The following is a 15,245-nucleotide window of genomic DNA, read 5'->3' as shown; positions in this document are numbered from 1 at the left end:
GTTGAGAGCTTCAGCTTTATCTTTGTCAGTTGTGCAGAGTTTTGTGTCAGTTCTGAGTGTTGGTACTCCAAGATTTTCAGTTCGCATGAGCTTCACGTATGACCAGAATGATTTTGGTTTCTCTACAATGTTGGCACCAATGATGTTGTTGACGTATTCTTGGTGTGCGTTGTGAACCAATGAGGTCACTTTGTTCCGATATTGGCGGAATGTTCTCCAGGATTGGTCACTTGGATGTTTACGTGCCTTGCTGTAGAGAGTGTCTCTTTTCCGCATGCATCGCTTGATGTCACGAGTGATCCAAGGGATGACGCGTTTCCCATTACTCATTTTCCATGGGACATGGTCATTCATGATTTCATACAAGCAATTTCTTATTTTCTCCCAGTTTGTGTCCACAGTATTTAGAGAGGGATTTGATGCAAGAAACTCCTGTGTGAATGCTGCTACCTTTTCATTTAAAACACTTTCATCAGCTTTCAGGAAGTTATAAATTTTCCTGGGTGGTTTAACCTGGTATTTTGGTTTCATGTTTATGTCAAAGGTGACTATATCGTGGTCCGATATACCTGAGCTCACAATGATGTTGCTCACCAAGTGTGGATTTGTGGTGGTGATCAAATCCAATATACTATTGGATATAGGTCTAGTGACCTTTGTGACAAGTTGGGAGAGTGAGTTTTCAAGTAAAAAGCTCAAGAAGCTTCTGTGTTCACTAGCTGTTTTTGGATTGGTGGTTGTCCATGAATCCCAATTTATGTCAGCGAAGTTGAAATCTCCCCCGATGATGACATTTGGGAGCTTAGATCTCTGTTTAGAGTACACAGTAGACAAGGACTTGGCTAACTCTTCAAGAGATTTAGCTTTGTTAGTTTGTGGGCCATAGTAGCTGGCAATATACAGTGATTTGGTGTCTGAGAACTGTAAGCTTGCCCACACTACTTCACAGTTTGAGTCTAAGTCTGGTATGTCAGCAGTTATGAGAGTGTCTCTGACAGCAATAAATACGCCTCCCCCGTTTGAGTCTCTATCTTTCCTGTAAATGGCGTAATTGTCTGGGAATATGGAATATGTAGCCATATCTTGACTGATTTTTTGACTCACAGCCCAGGATGATATCAGGATTGTGATGATCCACTGAGGCACGAAAGGCTGCCTGTTTCTTTTGACCTTTCAGCCCATTACAGTTTATAATCATTGTCTTGATTTTGTTGCTACGGTTTTTGGGAGGAGAAAAACTCCTGAATTGTTGCTCATGGTTTGTATCAGTTGGGGTGGATGTTTTGGGGTAATCACCACCTGGAATGTCAATGATAGAATCACTTAGTGTAGAGAATGGATTTGACAACTCTATGGATCTGGTTCCAAAAACAGAGCTATCAAAATTTGGACAGCCACATTGATAGCACACCCAGGAAAAACTACCAGATGTGTTCATCAGGTCATTATAGTTTTGATCAGATAAACCAACACACTCGGTGTGACACCAGAAGTTACACTTGTCACAGATTAACGCTTGAGCATCATTACCAACCTCTGACTGGCAAGCGCCACATTTGTACTCCAAAACTTGAGGGCCAGGGTTTGTTTCAATTTGCCCACTAAGTAATAATATCAATAACAAGTGACTGGTATTTTTGGAATCAAAATGCCAAACCCCAATGTATGGGTTAGTTTTTGTTGTTTACTAACAAGGAGTTTAAAGCTCCACATTGCAAGCTGGTTTTGGTTGCATGCATGTTGGGAACATTTGGCAAAAAGAGAATGTAAATTCAAGGAGATTCAGCACGTACAGGTACAGGTTGTTTATGTTAGCCTTGTTTTGGTTAACATAAGATGGAAAACAACTTGTAACAAAGCTTCTTTGTATGAGACATATGGAGGGCACCAACGTATCACACGACACGTACATGTGTGGAATACTTTCTGTGCAGATTTCAAGCTCAACACATGTGGCTTTAGGGGCACTGCTTTCAGCTCCTGTATGCGTACTATCATAATAAGTTTGTTTTGGATGCGAGATGAATGGAATGTATTCAGTACAATTAATGAGTTCAGCATAATTACCTTTGGAACAAGTTGTACATGTAACACCTGTGTGCAGGCTACTGTAATATGATAGAGAGGATTCAAAGGTTTCATATAACATACACTTGTGTTCAGTATAATTTTCACCTTGAACACATGTAACATTTAGAACACCAGTTTCAACACCCGTATACATATCGTACATTTTGTTGACAACAAATGAGATGAGTTTGGACAGCATGAGTTCATGGAATTTGTCATGATCTGGAGGTGGGAGCCCAGTGACAGGGCTTCTTGATGTAAGACATAAAGGGGAGGGCGCATGCACATACATATCATGCGACACATTTGAGGTATTTTCTTCACAGATTTCAAGTTCAATATGTTTGTTTTGGAGAGTACCAGATTCTATTTCCACACCTGTATGCATACCATATATTTGGTTTACATCTAATGAGATGAGTTTGAGCTGATTTAGTTCATGGAATTTGTCATGTTCATGAGGAAAGAGCCCAATATCAGGGCTTCTTGATGTAAGACATAAATGTGAGGGCGCATGCACAATCATATCATGCGACACATTTGAAACACTTTCTTCACAGATTTCAAGATCAAAATGTTTGTTTTGAAGAGTACCAGATTTTGTTTCTACACCCCTATGCATACCGTAATTTTGGTTTACATCAACAAAGGGGATGAATTTGAACAGTGTGAGTTCATTGGGTTTGTTATGATCAGATAGAGAAAGCCCAGTATCAGGACATCTCGGTGCAAGACATAATGGAGAGGGCGCATGCACATACATATCATGCGACACATTTGGAGTGCTTGCTGCACAAGTTTCAAGTTCAACGTGTTTCTTTTGGAGATATTCAGATTCTATTTCTACACCTGTATGCATACCATAATATTGTATTTGGTTTACATCAAATGAGATGGATTTGGGCAGAATGAGTTCATGAAATTTGTCATGCTCAGATAGAGAAAGCCCAGTATCAGGACATCTCGGTGCAAGACATAATGGAGAGGCGCATGCACATACATATCATGCGACACATTTGGAGTGCTTGCTGCACAAGTTTCAAGTTCAACATGTTTCATTTGGAGATATTCAGATTCTATTTCTACACCTGTATGCATACCATAATTTTGCATGTTTTGGTTTACATCAAATGAGATGGATTTGGACAGAATGGGTTCATGAACTTTGTCATGATCAGATGGAGAAAGCCCAGTATCAGGACATCTCGGTGCAAAACAAGATGGAGAGGGCGCATGCACATACATATCATGCGACACATTTGGAGTGCTTGCTGCACGAGTTTCAAGTTCAACATATTTGTTTCGGAGATAATCAGGTTCTATTTCTACACCTGTACGCATACTACATGTATTTCTACCATAACCATTGTGAGTTTGGTTTAAATCAAATGGGATAAAATTGAAAGGAGGGTAATTTGTAACATGTACATGTACATCTGATTGCAAATCACTAACTGCCACAAGATGATGGAATACTAGCAGTTTTGCCACTAGAAGAACAATAAGCGAGAGCATATTATCATGGTCACGATGTTTGTTGACAGATCGTCGTCTCGCCATTGCTACATGTATAAGTTCGGTAACATAGGCTACAAAAATAATGGAAAGATCCTACCGTAACTGTCCAGCATGAAGATGATACAGAGAGGATAGTGGCCAAAGAAAAGTCCAGTGATATCCCGGGAGTAAAGCAGCGCACAAGCTGCATGCAATCACTATCGTAGATCCCCGATAGATTTCAACACACGAGTCAAGATGGCGACTGTACACTGAAGTACCCCAGGATCATTAAAGTTCATAAAATAACATCTTAGTCAGCAATATCGAAGAAATTTGCCAACATAATTGAGGAGCAAGGTTTATACAACGCAAATCCACAAAAATTATTGCCGGATGGCCAAAGGAAATCAGAAAATTGCGAAGATTTAATTCAAAGCTTCGCGGGAGCAAAAAGAGATGCGACCGATGCCTGTGACGTCACATCCGTTTTGGATGTTAATGGATACAGTATAATTATACTGAATTTGGATCTTTGAAACTCATATTTAAGTTTTTATTCTATATCAAAGTTGCCACTTCGTTAAATTTGGGTGTTTTTCACCGATTTGGGCTGAAAATCGGCAATTTTGGGAACATTAAAACTGTAATAACTTAAAAAACGCTTTGACCGATTTTCACCATTTAAATTGCTATAAGTTTAGTTTTGTAAGCACTTTCATAAAAGCTTTAAACCAAGGAGATAAAGCATTGATTACAAAATAGTGTGACCCCCCTACTTCTAGGGATGTTACAAATGTTCCACGCTTATTACCTCACCCACATCTATGTTTAAGACTGATTCTTTCTTTATATTTGTGGGAAAGAGTTGCTCAACTGACATGAAACATGATCAATATGCAATAAACCTGTTTAGTTCAACACATCTGCATTATGTAGATCAGCAAAATGGTATGAACATGAAATGAAAATGATGAATGTACAGGAAAAAAACAAATTTCATATTTCAGGCAAACATCTGCGAATGGATAAAAAAAATATTGCTAATCTCACATACTTATTAGCAAGTTAAAAACAATTACACTTTTACAAGCCACTTAACCCAAGTTTATTTTGTGTGGATGTCAAAAATAACTTATTATTCATCCTCTAAAATTAGTATCAGAAGGCTATCCAGACACCCACTGGAGGTTTCAATTCTATTTTTGCACGACAATTTAAAATGATTGACCCATAGCACAAAAATAAACCATGCCCCTACACAAATGGCATCGCAATTCCTGTGAATTTGCAACATACATACACATGGCATTGGCAGTTTAGACCCCCGCAATACCTACCTATCTTTTATTATTACCGTACATTTTTACTATTATTATAGCATGCATTGCTATCATCAACTACCATAATGGCTGTAAAGTGCATGAATATCAATTTCACCATTTGTCAGAACCACCAGCAAGAATGACAAACAAGGAAATGAAGGATCTGTACCAGTATATTTCACTTCATAGAAATAGAATGTAAATTAACGATACTTTTTCTTAGTGACAAATAACGGTCAAATGCTATTTAAAAGATTTTTTTAAATTAAACATACAATTTAGTATAAAGATAGCTGCAATATTGTGAATGCTCAATAGCTAATTATATTAACACCATTTTGAAGTAAAAGTTGTAACTTACTGTACATGTTAAGTAGTAGTAATCAAAATAATAAAATTTGATTCATATTATTTTGTACTGCATTTCAATCACAGACCACTTTCAGGGCTGTAATTCAAAGGTTGTGAAATATCCTGAAAGTAGCAGAAAATCCTGAAAAACAACATGAAATTGGGCTAAAATACCCCCCAAACAGGCTGAAAATCAATACAAGTCCGAAAAATTTTGGCCGCAAAAAATCCTGAAGAATCACACCCCTACTTACTAGTCACAAAATATAAACAGTTTTAATAATGAACACATTTCTAACAACTTTCAGCGACCTAAACTATTTCACCAAAGACAACATAAACTATCCTTACCTACTGAAATCCAAAAAAAACAATGGCTCATTCACACTTCCACACAAGCGAATAATCACTGCTGTAACGATATCCATGCATAAAATCAAACAAACACAAAAATCCAATAGACAGCACTGTACACACGCTTCATTCGGACTGATAATCAGGCGTACTTACACATCTATATATACGTCCCTATATTAGTGACTCACACATACACACACGGCCATTAATACTCCACCCTTACACGTGTGTACATCATCAAATATTTTAAGCTTTTAACATTCCCTGGTATAAAGTAACAGATTGGATTTTTTTATACCTAATTGGTTAGCGTAAATTGCAGGAAAGGAGGCAAAAATTCCAACGTGATGACTTATTGGAAGACGCCTTTATTTTGTAATCAAAGCGGTATCACATCATATTGTTTGACCTTACCCACCCATTCCTCAGAGATGACTAGTTCTATTTTATTGGTGCCTCGTATTTGCTTATTATTATTTAATTGTTTGATATCACAATTTTCTGGCATATATATTTTATTTAGAATTATTATGTAATAAGATTTGGGGTGGTTTTTTTAAAAACCAGGATGATTCTGAATCAAAATGCATCTTAAACAACACTAGTAGTATAGAGAACATACATTTTACTGAAAATTATTTGATCCCATCACCTGAAATTGGCAATATTGAACAACATGTAATGAAGTAGTACTTGAACAAATTAATATTACTCTCTGGAATATTTGCTACCCATTTGCTGAAATTATGAGACAAAAATGAAAGAAATCCACTTGGCTGCTGGAGCTCTGAGCGATTTAAATGTTTCAATATTAATTAAAAATTGCTGTTGTCCTAAACTACAAATTTGGCTGCTTCCAATAAAGTGTAAGTTGGGACATGTTCAAATATTACAAACACCGTACATATCAGAAAAGTCAGGTTTGGCAAAAAAAATCACCAAATTATGATTAAGAATTTTTGATTAAGGGTTAAGGTTAGGAACTTAGGATTAGAGTGGAGCGTGACCTTAAGCCACTATTCTAAAGTTACTCCCATCATTTCTATTGAAGTGTTTGTAAACTAGTCTTGCTGTGTGCCATCTAGGATTATATCAGTTTGTGTATGATGTAAACTCCCACATCCGATGGCTCGGTCTGGCCCTAAATGAATTTATGGATTTTTCAATTGCATGTTGTTATTGCCTTGAATGCACTGTATCATATTAGTATACATGTACAATGTAAGCATGACTTAAAATAGTAAATATCAATATACTAATTTTGCCATTAATCATTGTGTAAATATTAATAAGCATTATCAGCAATGCAAGAAACTATTTCATTTTTAAGCAAATCATAGGAAATGTGAAGTGTACCTTTGTGCATATCAAAAACAATTCTGTTGGAACTGATAGATTATAAAAATATTGCAGAGATACTTGATGAGATGCAAATTTCTAGCAATATTATTTGATTTAGCTCATCCCGCAAAACAGGTGATACCTTGCACAAACTATCTCGTGAAATCACAAAGGCTAAAGGTTACCTTATAATACATGCGGAAGGAGAGATAGTCAAATAGCATGGTCGACAACTGGCAATAAAAACAACATGCATCTGTCTCGCTCGGTGGTTTTAACACATTGCATGCCGATTGCATACAGAATATATTGCTATGTGCCTGGTATTTAATCTTATTGTCCTTCCTTACCGGATTACTATATGATATTTCATACAATAATTCCACCAAAATGCAAAATAGATTAGTAAAAGAAACTGACTTGAGCTCTATGTCACGCTGTGCATCATTATTAATCTATGCACTGAATACTCAAAATGAGCAAATGCAAACAGCTGGTAAAATTAATAACAAATTTTAGATGCAGTCAGGATTTGTTTAAAAACACCCTTTTTCTAACATATGTGCATACTGTATTCATTATTTAACTCAATATGCACCATTTACTGACAACATGTTTGACTTTTTAATGGGTATGTGTGCTGTGTAATGCATGATGTGTACACTGTGCAGTGAACCAACTGACAACATGATGGTCATCTTCAGTAGACAGCAATATTACATTTTACATCATATTGTGTTCCTACATATTCAACTACATGTAGTCGGTATTTCTGGACCTTAAGTGCCTACATTTGCAGGCAATAAAAATACTATTTGCCTTTCTAGCAATTTTCAAGTAACTGTCAAAATTTGTCAGGAAGTTCAAAGCATACATGCAATGCTGTAAGGTGTTTTTAATGTTTCTCGAGTCACAAAATCAAATTCTAGGACACTGCTTAGGTTTGGGTATTACTATTTATATCATAAAAATATTTGTGTTGTGCTGCTAATGATAACTTGACCTCGATTTATTTTCTGCAACAGTTACCGTTTAGTTGAAAGGTACTCATTCTGCCTAGATGCAAGGAATATTACTCCCCTGTAATAGATTTGGTGGAAATTTGTGCATGTTTTAAAGTACCAGCTAACAGCTTAATTGACTATTTCATAAGAGGCAAGCCAGGAAAAGCTTCTGATTATTGGCCACTTTCTACAATGTATCATTCTGTTACATTTGATAGCTTTTAATTTGATCATAATGTATGTTTTGAATAATGTGTAAATCATTTCTAAAGTTGCCAAATATTAGGTAGTCCATAGTTATCAAAGAATTTCTGGGTAAAAATTAATTCTGGGCTTTTATTTCCTAAATCCACAAAGCCATTCAGAAATATTATTCTGTTTTCTTTTGTCCCATAAAGTACTTAATCTCGATGTTCTTGAAAGCTTGACAGACAGACAGGCATTCCAATGCAAATCTACACAACTTGTCATTATAACATTTCACCAACAATCAAATATATCAGGCACAAAACTGGCCACTGTTCCAGTGCCCTTGTTACACAGAATAGCCTCTACAAGGTAAATTTATACCATATTGTATGCTTGTCTTCCTCAGTACAATAAGAACTTAACAGCTTGTTAAGCTTTCTGTAAGGTGGAAATTGTTAAAACGGGGTCAGTGCCAATGCACCAGCACAAAAAAGGAAATATAATTGTAAAAATAACAAAACTTCAACTATGCTTAAGCTGTTCAATATTTTATTTACACTTTTTATTTGAAATGGCAGAATTCCGTAGCTGCTAACTCCAAATCCAGCGCATTCCTGTCTTAACTTGAGTAAATTGTAAATATAAAAATGGAGGTTGAATTAAACACCTTGTACATTATGTTTGTGTGAAATATTCACCAAATGCTGAATCCCCTAGGGGTAGCACTGATTTTTGTTGAGCTATCTACAGCAACCTGAATATTATTTTCTCATACTGTTCATTTTATGCTTTTTATAAATAAAAATAATAAATGTAGCCATTTATATAGCGTCTTGGATCTGCAATTTAACATACATCAAAGTGCTTTACAGCTGCCACTAGGATATCATACCATTTGGCTGACAACAATAAGGTGCTGGTATGACTACCCCCTACAGCTCCCCATTTTACGCCTGGGTGAAGTGGGACAAGTGAGATAAAGTGTCTGCAGCAGTGCAGCCCACGATATAACACATTGGCTCTGCCAGGGTTCAAACCCACAACCTTGTGCTCATGAGTAGAACGCTCTATCCATTAGGCCATCATGTTCTTGCATCTTGTTTGGCAAAGCATACATTGTCAACATATAGGCCTATGCGAAATGATTCTTGTGATGTTCAAATAGAGGCTTTTTAGGCTGCCTTAAACATTTTGCTTGAGCCTGGTCCCATCAGGACCCAATTGTGTTTCTGCATGGATCGACCATTAAAAACAAATAATAAAAACAACTGAGTATAGGATACTTTTGTCTAATGGAGTTGCCAACATTTCAGATGATCACTACCTTCAAATCTAGAGATAATATATTCAAGGGCAAAAATAAGTGTGGAAAATTTGCAATGCAGAATATCTAGCCAGGTCACCATTTCCACATCACAACATTGATTTGTGGATGCACAATTTCCTGATTAAGACCCTTCTTCCACTTTCAGCCAGCTAATTTAGGTCACTGTTTACCTCAAGACTGCATTCAGTATAAATTGTACCATCCTGACCATATAGGATTTCTGGTTCATTAGCGATGGTTCTGTCTCTCAGATCTAGATAATACAGACTTTTGTCCTGGCCAGCATATGTACATTATATGAATGTGACCTCAGCAGTCACTGGGAGAAAAGGCAGTGCAATGCAATGTCATTTCCTTTTTGCTTTATACACCTGAACTGTGTCTGAACTCCTAAATTAAGAATTAATTGTTCATGGAGACATTTTCAGAATCTCAACAATTGATATTTAATAAAGTGCATAATACTGTGAATACAAGTAGACTGTTTCAAATAATATTTTTGTGAGCAATACATGGATAAAAATTGTTATAAGAAAACTTCAATCAATTGCATTTTCCTGTCCTGCAAAGAAGCGTAAAAGCATGTAAAAAGTTTTTCTGTTGTAAACTCATCCCATGTTGGCATGATATTGCAGAGCAGTGGACTGTTACATGTTATTTCTAAAAAAGCTCAACAAGAGGCAGGGATTTATTTAGGCCATTGGGCTAGCTCTACTGAGGACACCCATACTTGCTTAGGTTGAGAGATATCGCGTTTGAGAGACACAGGTACGCCGCATGGACGCATAGCATGACATTTAGGAGGGGGGAACAGTTTCTACATCATAAGTAAATGGAGCCTTCATGTTCAAGGCCCCTTGAAGTTTGCCATTATGTACAATTGTACATTTAGCGGTCAAGTTGAAAGCTACATAGTGTAGCCAGCAGAATATCTGTGCCTAAGCTTTGAGAAACTTGCCCAGCAGAACTGAAAGAAAGGTCATGTTATCACTGGAGCAAAAGAAGGGGTCTTGAATGCTACACGGTGTACCTGGCAGCATGCAGCAGGTCTGTCCGAGCTTTGAGAAACTTGCCCAGTAGAAATGAAAGGTCATGCTATCAAAGGACTTATCCCATCACTCATTAATTGTACAAGGGGAGGGTATCTACTCTGTTTGTGATGCTGTCTGTTTGCAAGGTTTTAGGATAGGATTTAACAAAGGCTTTTAACCTTTGCTAAAAAGAGAAGGGAAGCAGGGTTATAGCTAGCCCAAGTTGAGTACCGGCTAATTTTACTATCCAATTAGAGGGCTGGCTTGGGGCACAATCTTTTTAGCGAACACAAGGGATCGGGGAATAGGCTAGGGGGTATACCCCCAAAATTTTTTTTTGGTTTTTTACTCTTTTTATGATGAATAAAACATATTTGGGGGAAAAATTTTGACCAAAAAAAAACGGCGCCGGTCCGTGCCGGTTACCCCCGACCGGCGTGGCTATAACCCTGAAGGGAAGTGTAAAATCTATCCCTCTGGTCTAACTAAATAATCAGGTCAGCAGGGCCTAGATTTCATGCAAGTTTGTGAGAATCAAAACCATCTAAGTCGCTTCACTTTAAAACTGCATGGTTGAATGAAAGACCCTCGCAACAAATGTTTATGAGAATCAATTCAGTGATTCTCGTTGAATCTGAGGCCCTGAGGTGTAAAAAAAAAGGTGCGATTTGCGTTCATGTCTGGTAGCTTATTGGTATGGCTTGTGGATTGTACACCGATGCAAAATTGTAAAGATTGATATTATTATGATTAAAAGTACAATATATTTCAAAACAGAAAAAGAATGGTGATCAATCATTAAATCTCACAGCAGAACACTCACACATTGTGCACAAAAAAATGTTATTTTTGAATGATGACTTTAGATTAGAATTGAAAGTTTTAAACTTGACTTTTCTCATTTCATTAACTTTTACAAACTAGCTTACATGCATACACATTACACAACTTCATGGTAAATGCATTTTAACTCTTTAATCCCTTCATTTCATTGTCGCATTCTTTACAAACATTATTTTTAATGTTTAACTAAGTGTAAAAGTTCACAAAAAATTTGATCGGATAATCATAGTACTCCATTGTCAACTCCTACAATTCCTTCTGCTAGTGACATCATAGCAACACGTCAGGCAGCAGGTAAATACAAAGTTAACCAGAATGATTGCAAACTTTTGAAAAAATTTTCATTTGAACAAGTTTGAATGTTGAAATAATTTTTAGGATGAAGGTACTTTCATGCTTTATGACAATTCAGGTTCACCGTGTAATGTACTGAGTTTGGTACGTGTAGTGATGAGCTGCGTATTTCTCTGCTCGATGTATCAAATCACACACCTTATGCTACTGTATCAATACACACATACAAGGGCATTTTGAAGGTACACTTGCTTCATAACCAAACTTAAGGTGAAACAAGGTATACGCCACAGCATGACAAATCTCAAATGTCTCATCCTACATTGCACTTAACTTTTTATTCAATAAAAATTACTGTTTTTTTTCCACCAATTAGCCAATCTAAATATTTATTAGGTACATGAAATTATCCATACATTTGGAGATTTGCTGAGCTTAATCATGAAAAAATGTAAGCATATGTAGTAAGGAAGCTTCACTGCTCTAAACAAATTCATGTACAGAATTTTACCTTACTGTTCACATATTAGAATGTTCAGTGATGGTAGACAAATAGACATGCCCCTCCTGAGTACAATATTGCCGCAAAATTTAAACTATTTTTTTACACAGCCTCACTGTCATCCCTTTCCAAAACCTACATGTACAGGAACTGACCCTAGGATTACACAATCTGTGCTTAGATTAGGATGGGTCACAGCCAAATGGCAGGTACGGGAAGATGAAAGATTTTTTCCTTATATTCAACAACCCCAATTAATTCTTACTACCCATTTATAATGTTCACACTATTTGATTCATAAAGGACTTGATTTGACGGAAACCTTAAAATAAATAAAAAAATACTTCCATGTCCAAGGAAAGTTGAATTGACCCCAAACAAGTAAGAAATTTTAGAGCCTGGAGGCGATGACTTTTGACTCCAGATTAAATACTTTATTTTTGTATGAAACAGGCAACAATGGCCTTGCATCCCCAAAGAAGCTTTTCATGGGATATGAAATCCAAAAAAATACAGACCTTTACATTAGGTAGTATTCATTGGAATTCAAGGCTTTACTGAATGCATGGGTATGTATTTCTAAGATATATTATTCACACTAAAGCTTGGGTTTTGAAAATATCATCAAGAAAGTTTGATTTTCGGTGGCAGTTGATAAAAAAATGCATGTACTCTGTATTGATGATATTTTGTGTTTAGGCATCATCATTGTGTCAAGCGATGAAGCGATCCACTAAATTCTCATTGAGATGTATGCTATATATACTGCGCCAATAAAGTATCCTTACACTTGGAAAAATAATCACAATTTCCAAACTGAACAATATTGGGGTAAATTTGTTTTTTTAATAGACGCACTATCTAATCCTGCACATTATGACACCACATTGAATCCAATGTGACTTCAAGAAGCAAAGTTACAAGCATTTGATTAGACGAAGGGCCCGTTTTAAAAGTAACAAACTGGCCTATTCAAAACTCCACAGACTAGACATCTGGTTTGAGAGTGGTGAATGGCTAATTTATGCGTTTGGCTTTAATTTAAAACAAAAGGAACAAAAGAAAACTGAAACAAAAGAACTGACAAATAAAATTAAAGTTATGAAAAGTACAGAGAAGCAAAAAATGAAATAAAAACTGCTTTTTAAATAACGCTTCATTAAAGAAACTGTGTTGTCTCTTTGTTTCGCTTGTTTTGCGCCTTGTATAGGCCAGTTTGCCACTTTTAAAACTGGACCTTCGTCTATTCAATTGCTTGTAACTTTACTTCTTAAGGTCACATCGGATTCAATGTGGTGTCATAATGTGCAGGATTAGATAGTGCATCTATTTAAAAAACAAATTTACCCCAATATTGTTCAGTTTTGAAATTGTGATTATTTTTCCAAGTGTAAGGATACTTTATTGGCGCAGTATATTACATGAGCATACACAGGGTTTAAATTGAAATGTTATCGCATGACAAATGTTTTAATTAATTCTCCATGTCACTAACCAAACATTCTGTATTTATGATCTAAAAGTCAAACATCACAGAACATGCTTTCAAACAAAGCAACTGTGCTGTAGCGAAATGAGACAAGTGTTGTTATGTTATGAACCAAAATGGAATAATGGTGGAAAAGAATAATACTAAACTGACCTTTTTCGATGGATAACTTTTCAACCATGTTCAGCAAAATAAACTGGATGAAAATATGCTAACAGATTCATTTTTAATATCAGTCCAATGAATGTTCCCATAAGATCGGGAATTTCAATTTGAACTACCAAGAACTAAGAAAACAACAGACAAAAGATGAACTAACAATAAAACAAACAATCAAACCTAACGCAACCTACCAGTTTGATTCTCTGTGTCTGTGCCAGAACGGTCTCCGTCACAGGCTGCTCTTTATCATCCACCACATAGACTCCTTTTCTTGACAATCCTTGTATGATACTCCAGTGGCCCTGCCATTGATGTAAAGTAGGTGGGAACACGTTGGTACTGGCCATGCTGTAAAGTTCGCTGGAGGCTAGCTGGTAGATGACGGAGGGCTTCAAGTGCTCTTCTCCCTGCGAAGAATTAATAATATAATTAAGATGGTAAACACTTAAGAAATTGGTACAAAACCAAATGCTTTTATGCATATTATAGAACACTAGTGAAGAATTTCTAAACACTCCCAAATTTCTGTAGAGATTGTTGGGTTTCTTAACTAAACAAAAACTATCAAATATGTGTTTTTTGACCACATGATACCTGAATATCCATACAATCATTTTTGGCAATGTCAAAACGTATACATTTGTATACAACTATAACATAAATAATAGATTGCTGTAAAATAAGAATTTGACCAATAAGAACATTCAGAAATAGGTGTCTCCATCTCATAAAACCAATCACAGTAATACTTTTAAGTATACTATTAAGGGCTGGGGTATGAGCGTTTGGACAGTATTTATTGTGGGACATTAGAGCACATCAGACATATCGAATTGCATTCTGAATACGAAGAATGTCATTCTGATATCAAATAATTTTGATTTTTGAAATTCGCAATTTAATACACATTTTATGGCAAATCATTAAAATTGATATTTTTGATATTTAACAGTACTTGAAGTAAAATTTATAAATCTGATGATTTATACTTTTATGTGGAGTGGGATGAAAAGCCGACGATCAATTGAAAATTTTGACCTTTCAGTATTGAAGATATGGATTTTTTTCCCAAAACACCAAAAAAATTAGGTCTTTTTGGGAAAAAAATCCATATCTTCAATAAGAAATGTCAAAATTTTCAATTGACCGTCGGCTTTTCCTCCCTGCTACATACACTTTAAGAATATGTCATTAGATTTATGTAATTTACTTGAGGACTGTTATATATCAAAATTTGAAAAATATCAAATTTTTATAATTTGTCATAAAATTTGTATTATATTGTGATTTTCAAAAATGAAAATTATTTGATAACAGAAAGACATGCTTCGTATTCAGAATGCAATTCGATAGGTCTGAGGTGCTCTCATGTCCCACAAAAAATACTGTCGAAACGCAATAAACGCTCATTTTAGATCCCTTAAAATACTCATTGGATACAATTTCCAAGATGAGCAAGTGGG

At 35.9% G+C, this 15,245-nt stretch overlaps 1 protein-coding gene across 1 annotated transcript in view; it reads right to left on the bottom strand.

Annotated features, from left to right (window-relative positions):
• The window catches only part of LOC140151090 (calmodulin-regulated spectrin-associated protein 1-like), a 70,597-nt gene that overhangs the window by 42,421 nt on the left and 12,931 nt on the right, over positions 1–15,245 (bottom strand). The window contains 1 exon segment of the mRNA XM_072173304.1: positions 13,974–14,189. Within this exon segment, the coding sequence (XP_072029405.1) occupies positions 13,974–14,189 (216 nt within the window).

Source organism: Amphiura filiformis, chromosome 4, assembly GCF_039555335.1.
Source record: "Amphiura filiformis chromosome 4, Afil_fr2py, whole genome shotgun sequence".
In the NCBI taxonomy this organism is placed as follows: domain Eukaryota; kingdom Metazoa; phylum Echinodermata; class Ophiuroidea; order Amphilepidida; family Amphiuridae; genus Amphiura; species Amphiura filiformis.
The sequence above is the reverse complement of the archived record's forward strand: the minus strand, read 5'-3'. Positions and strand labels throughout refer to the sequence as shown.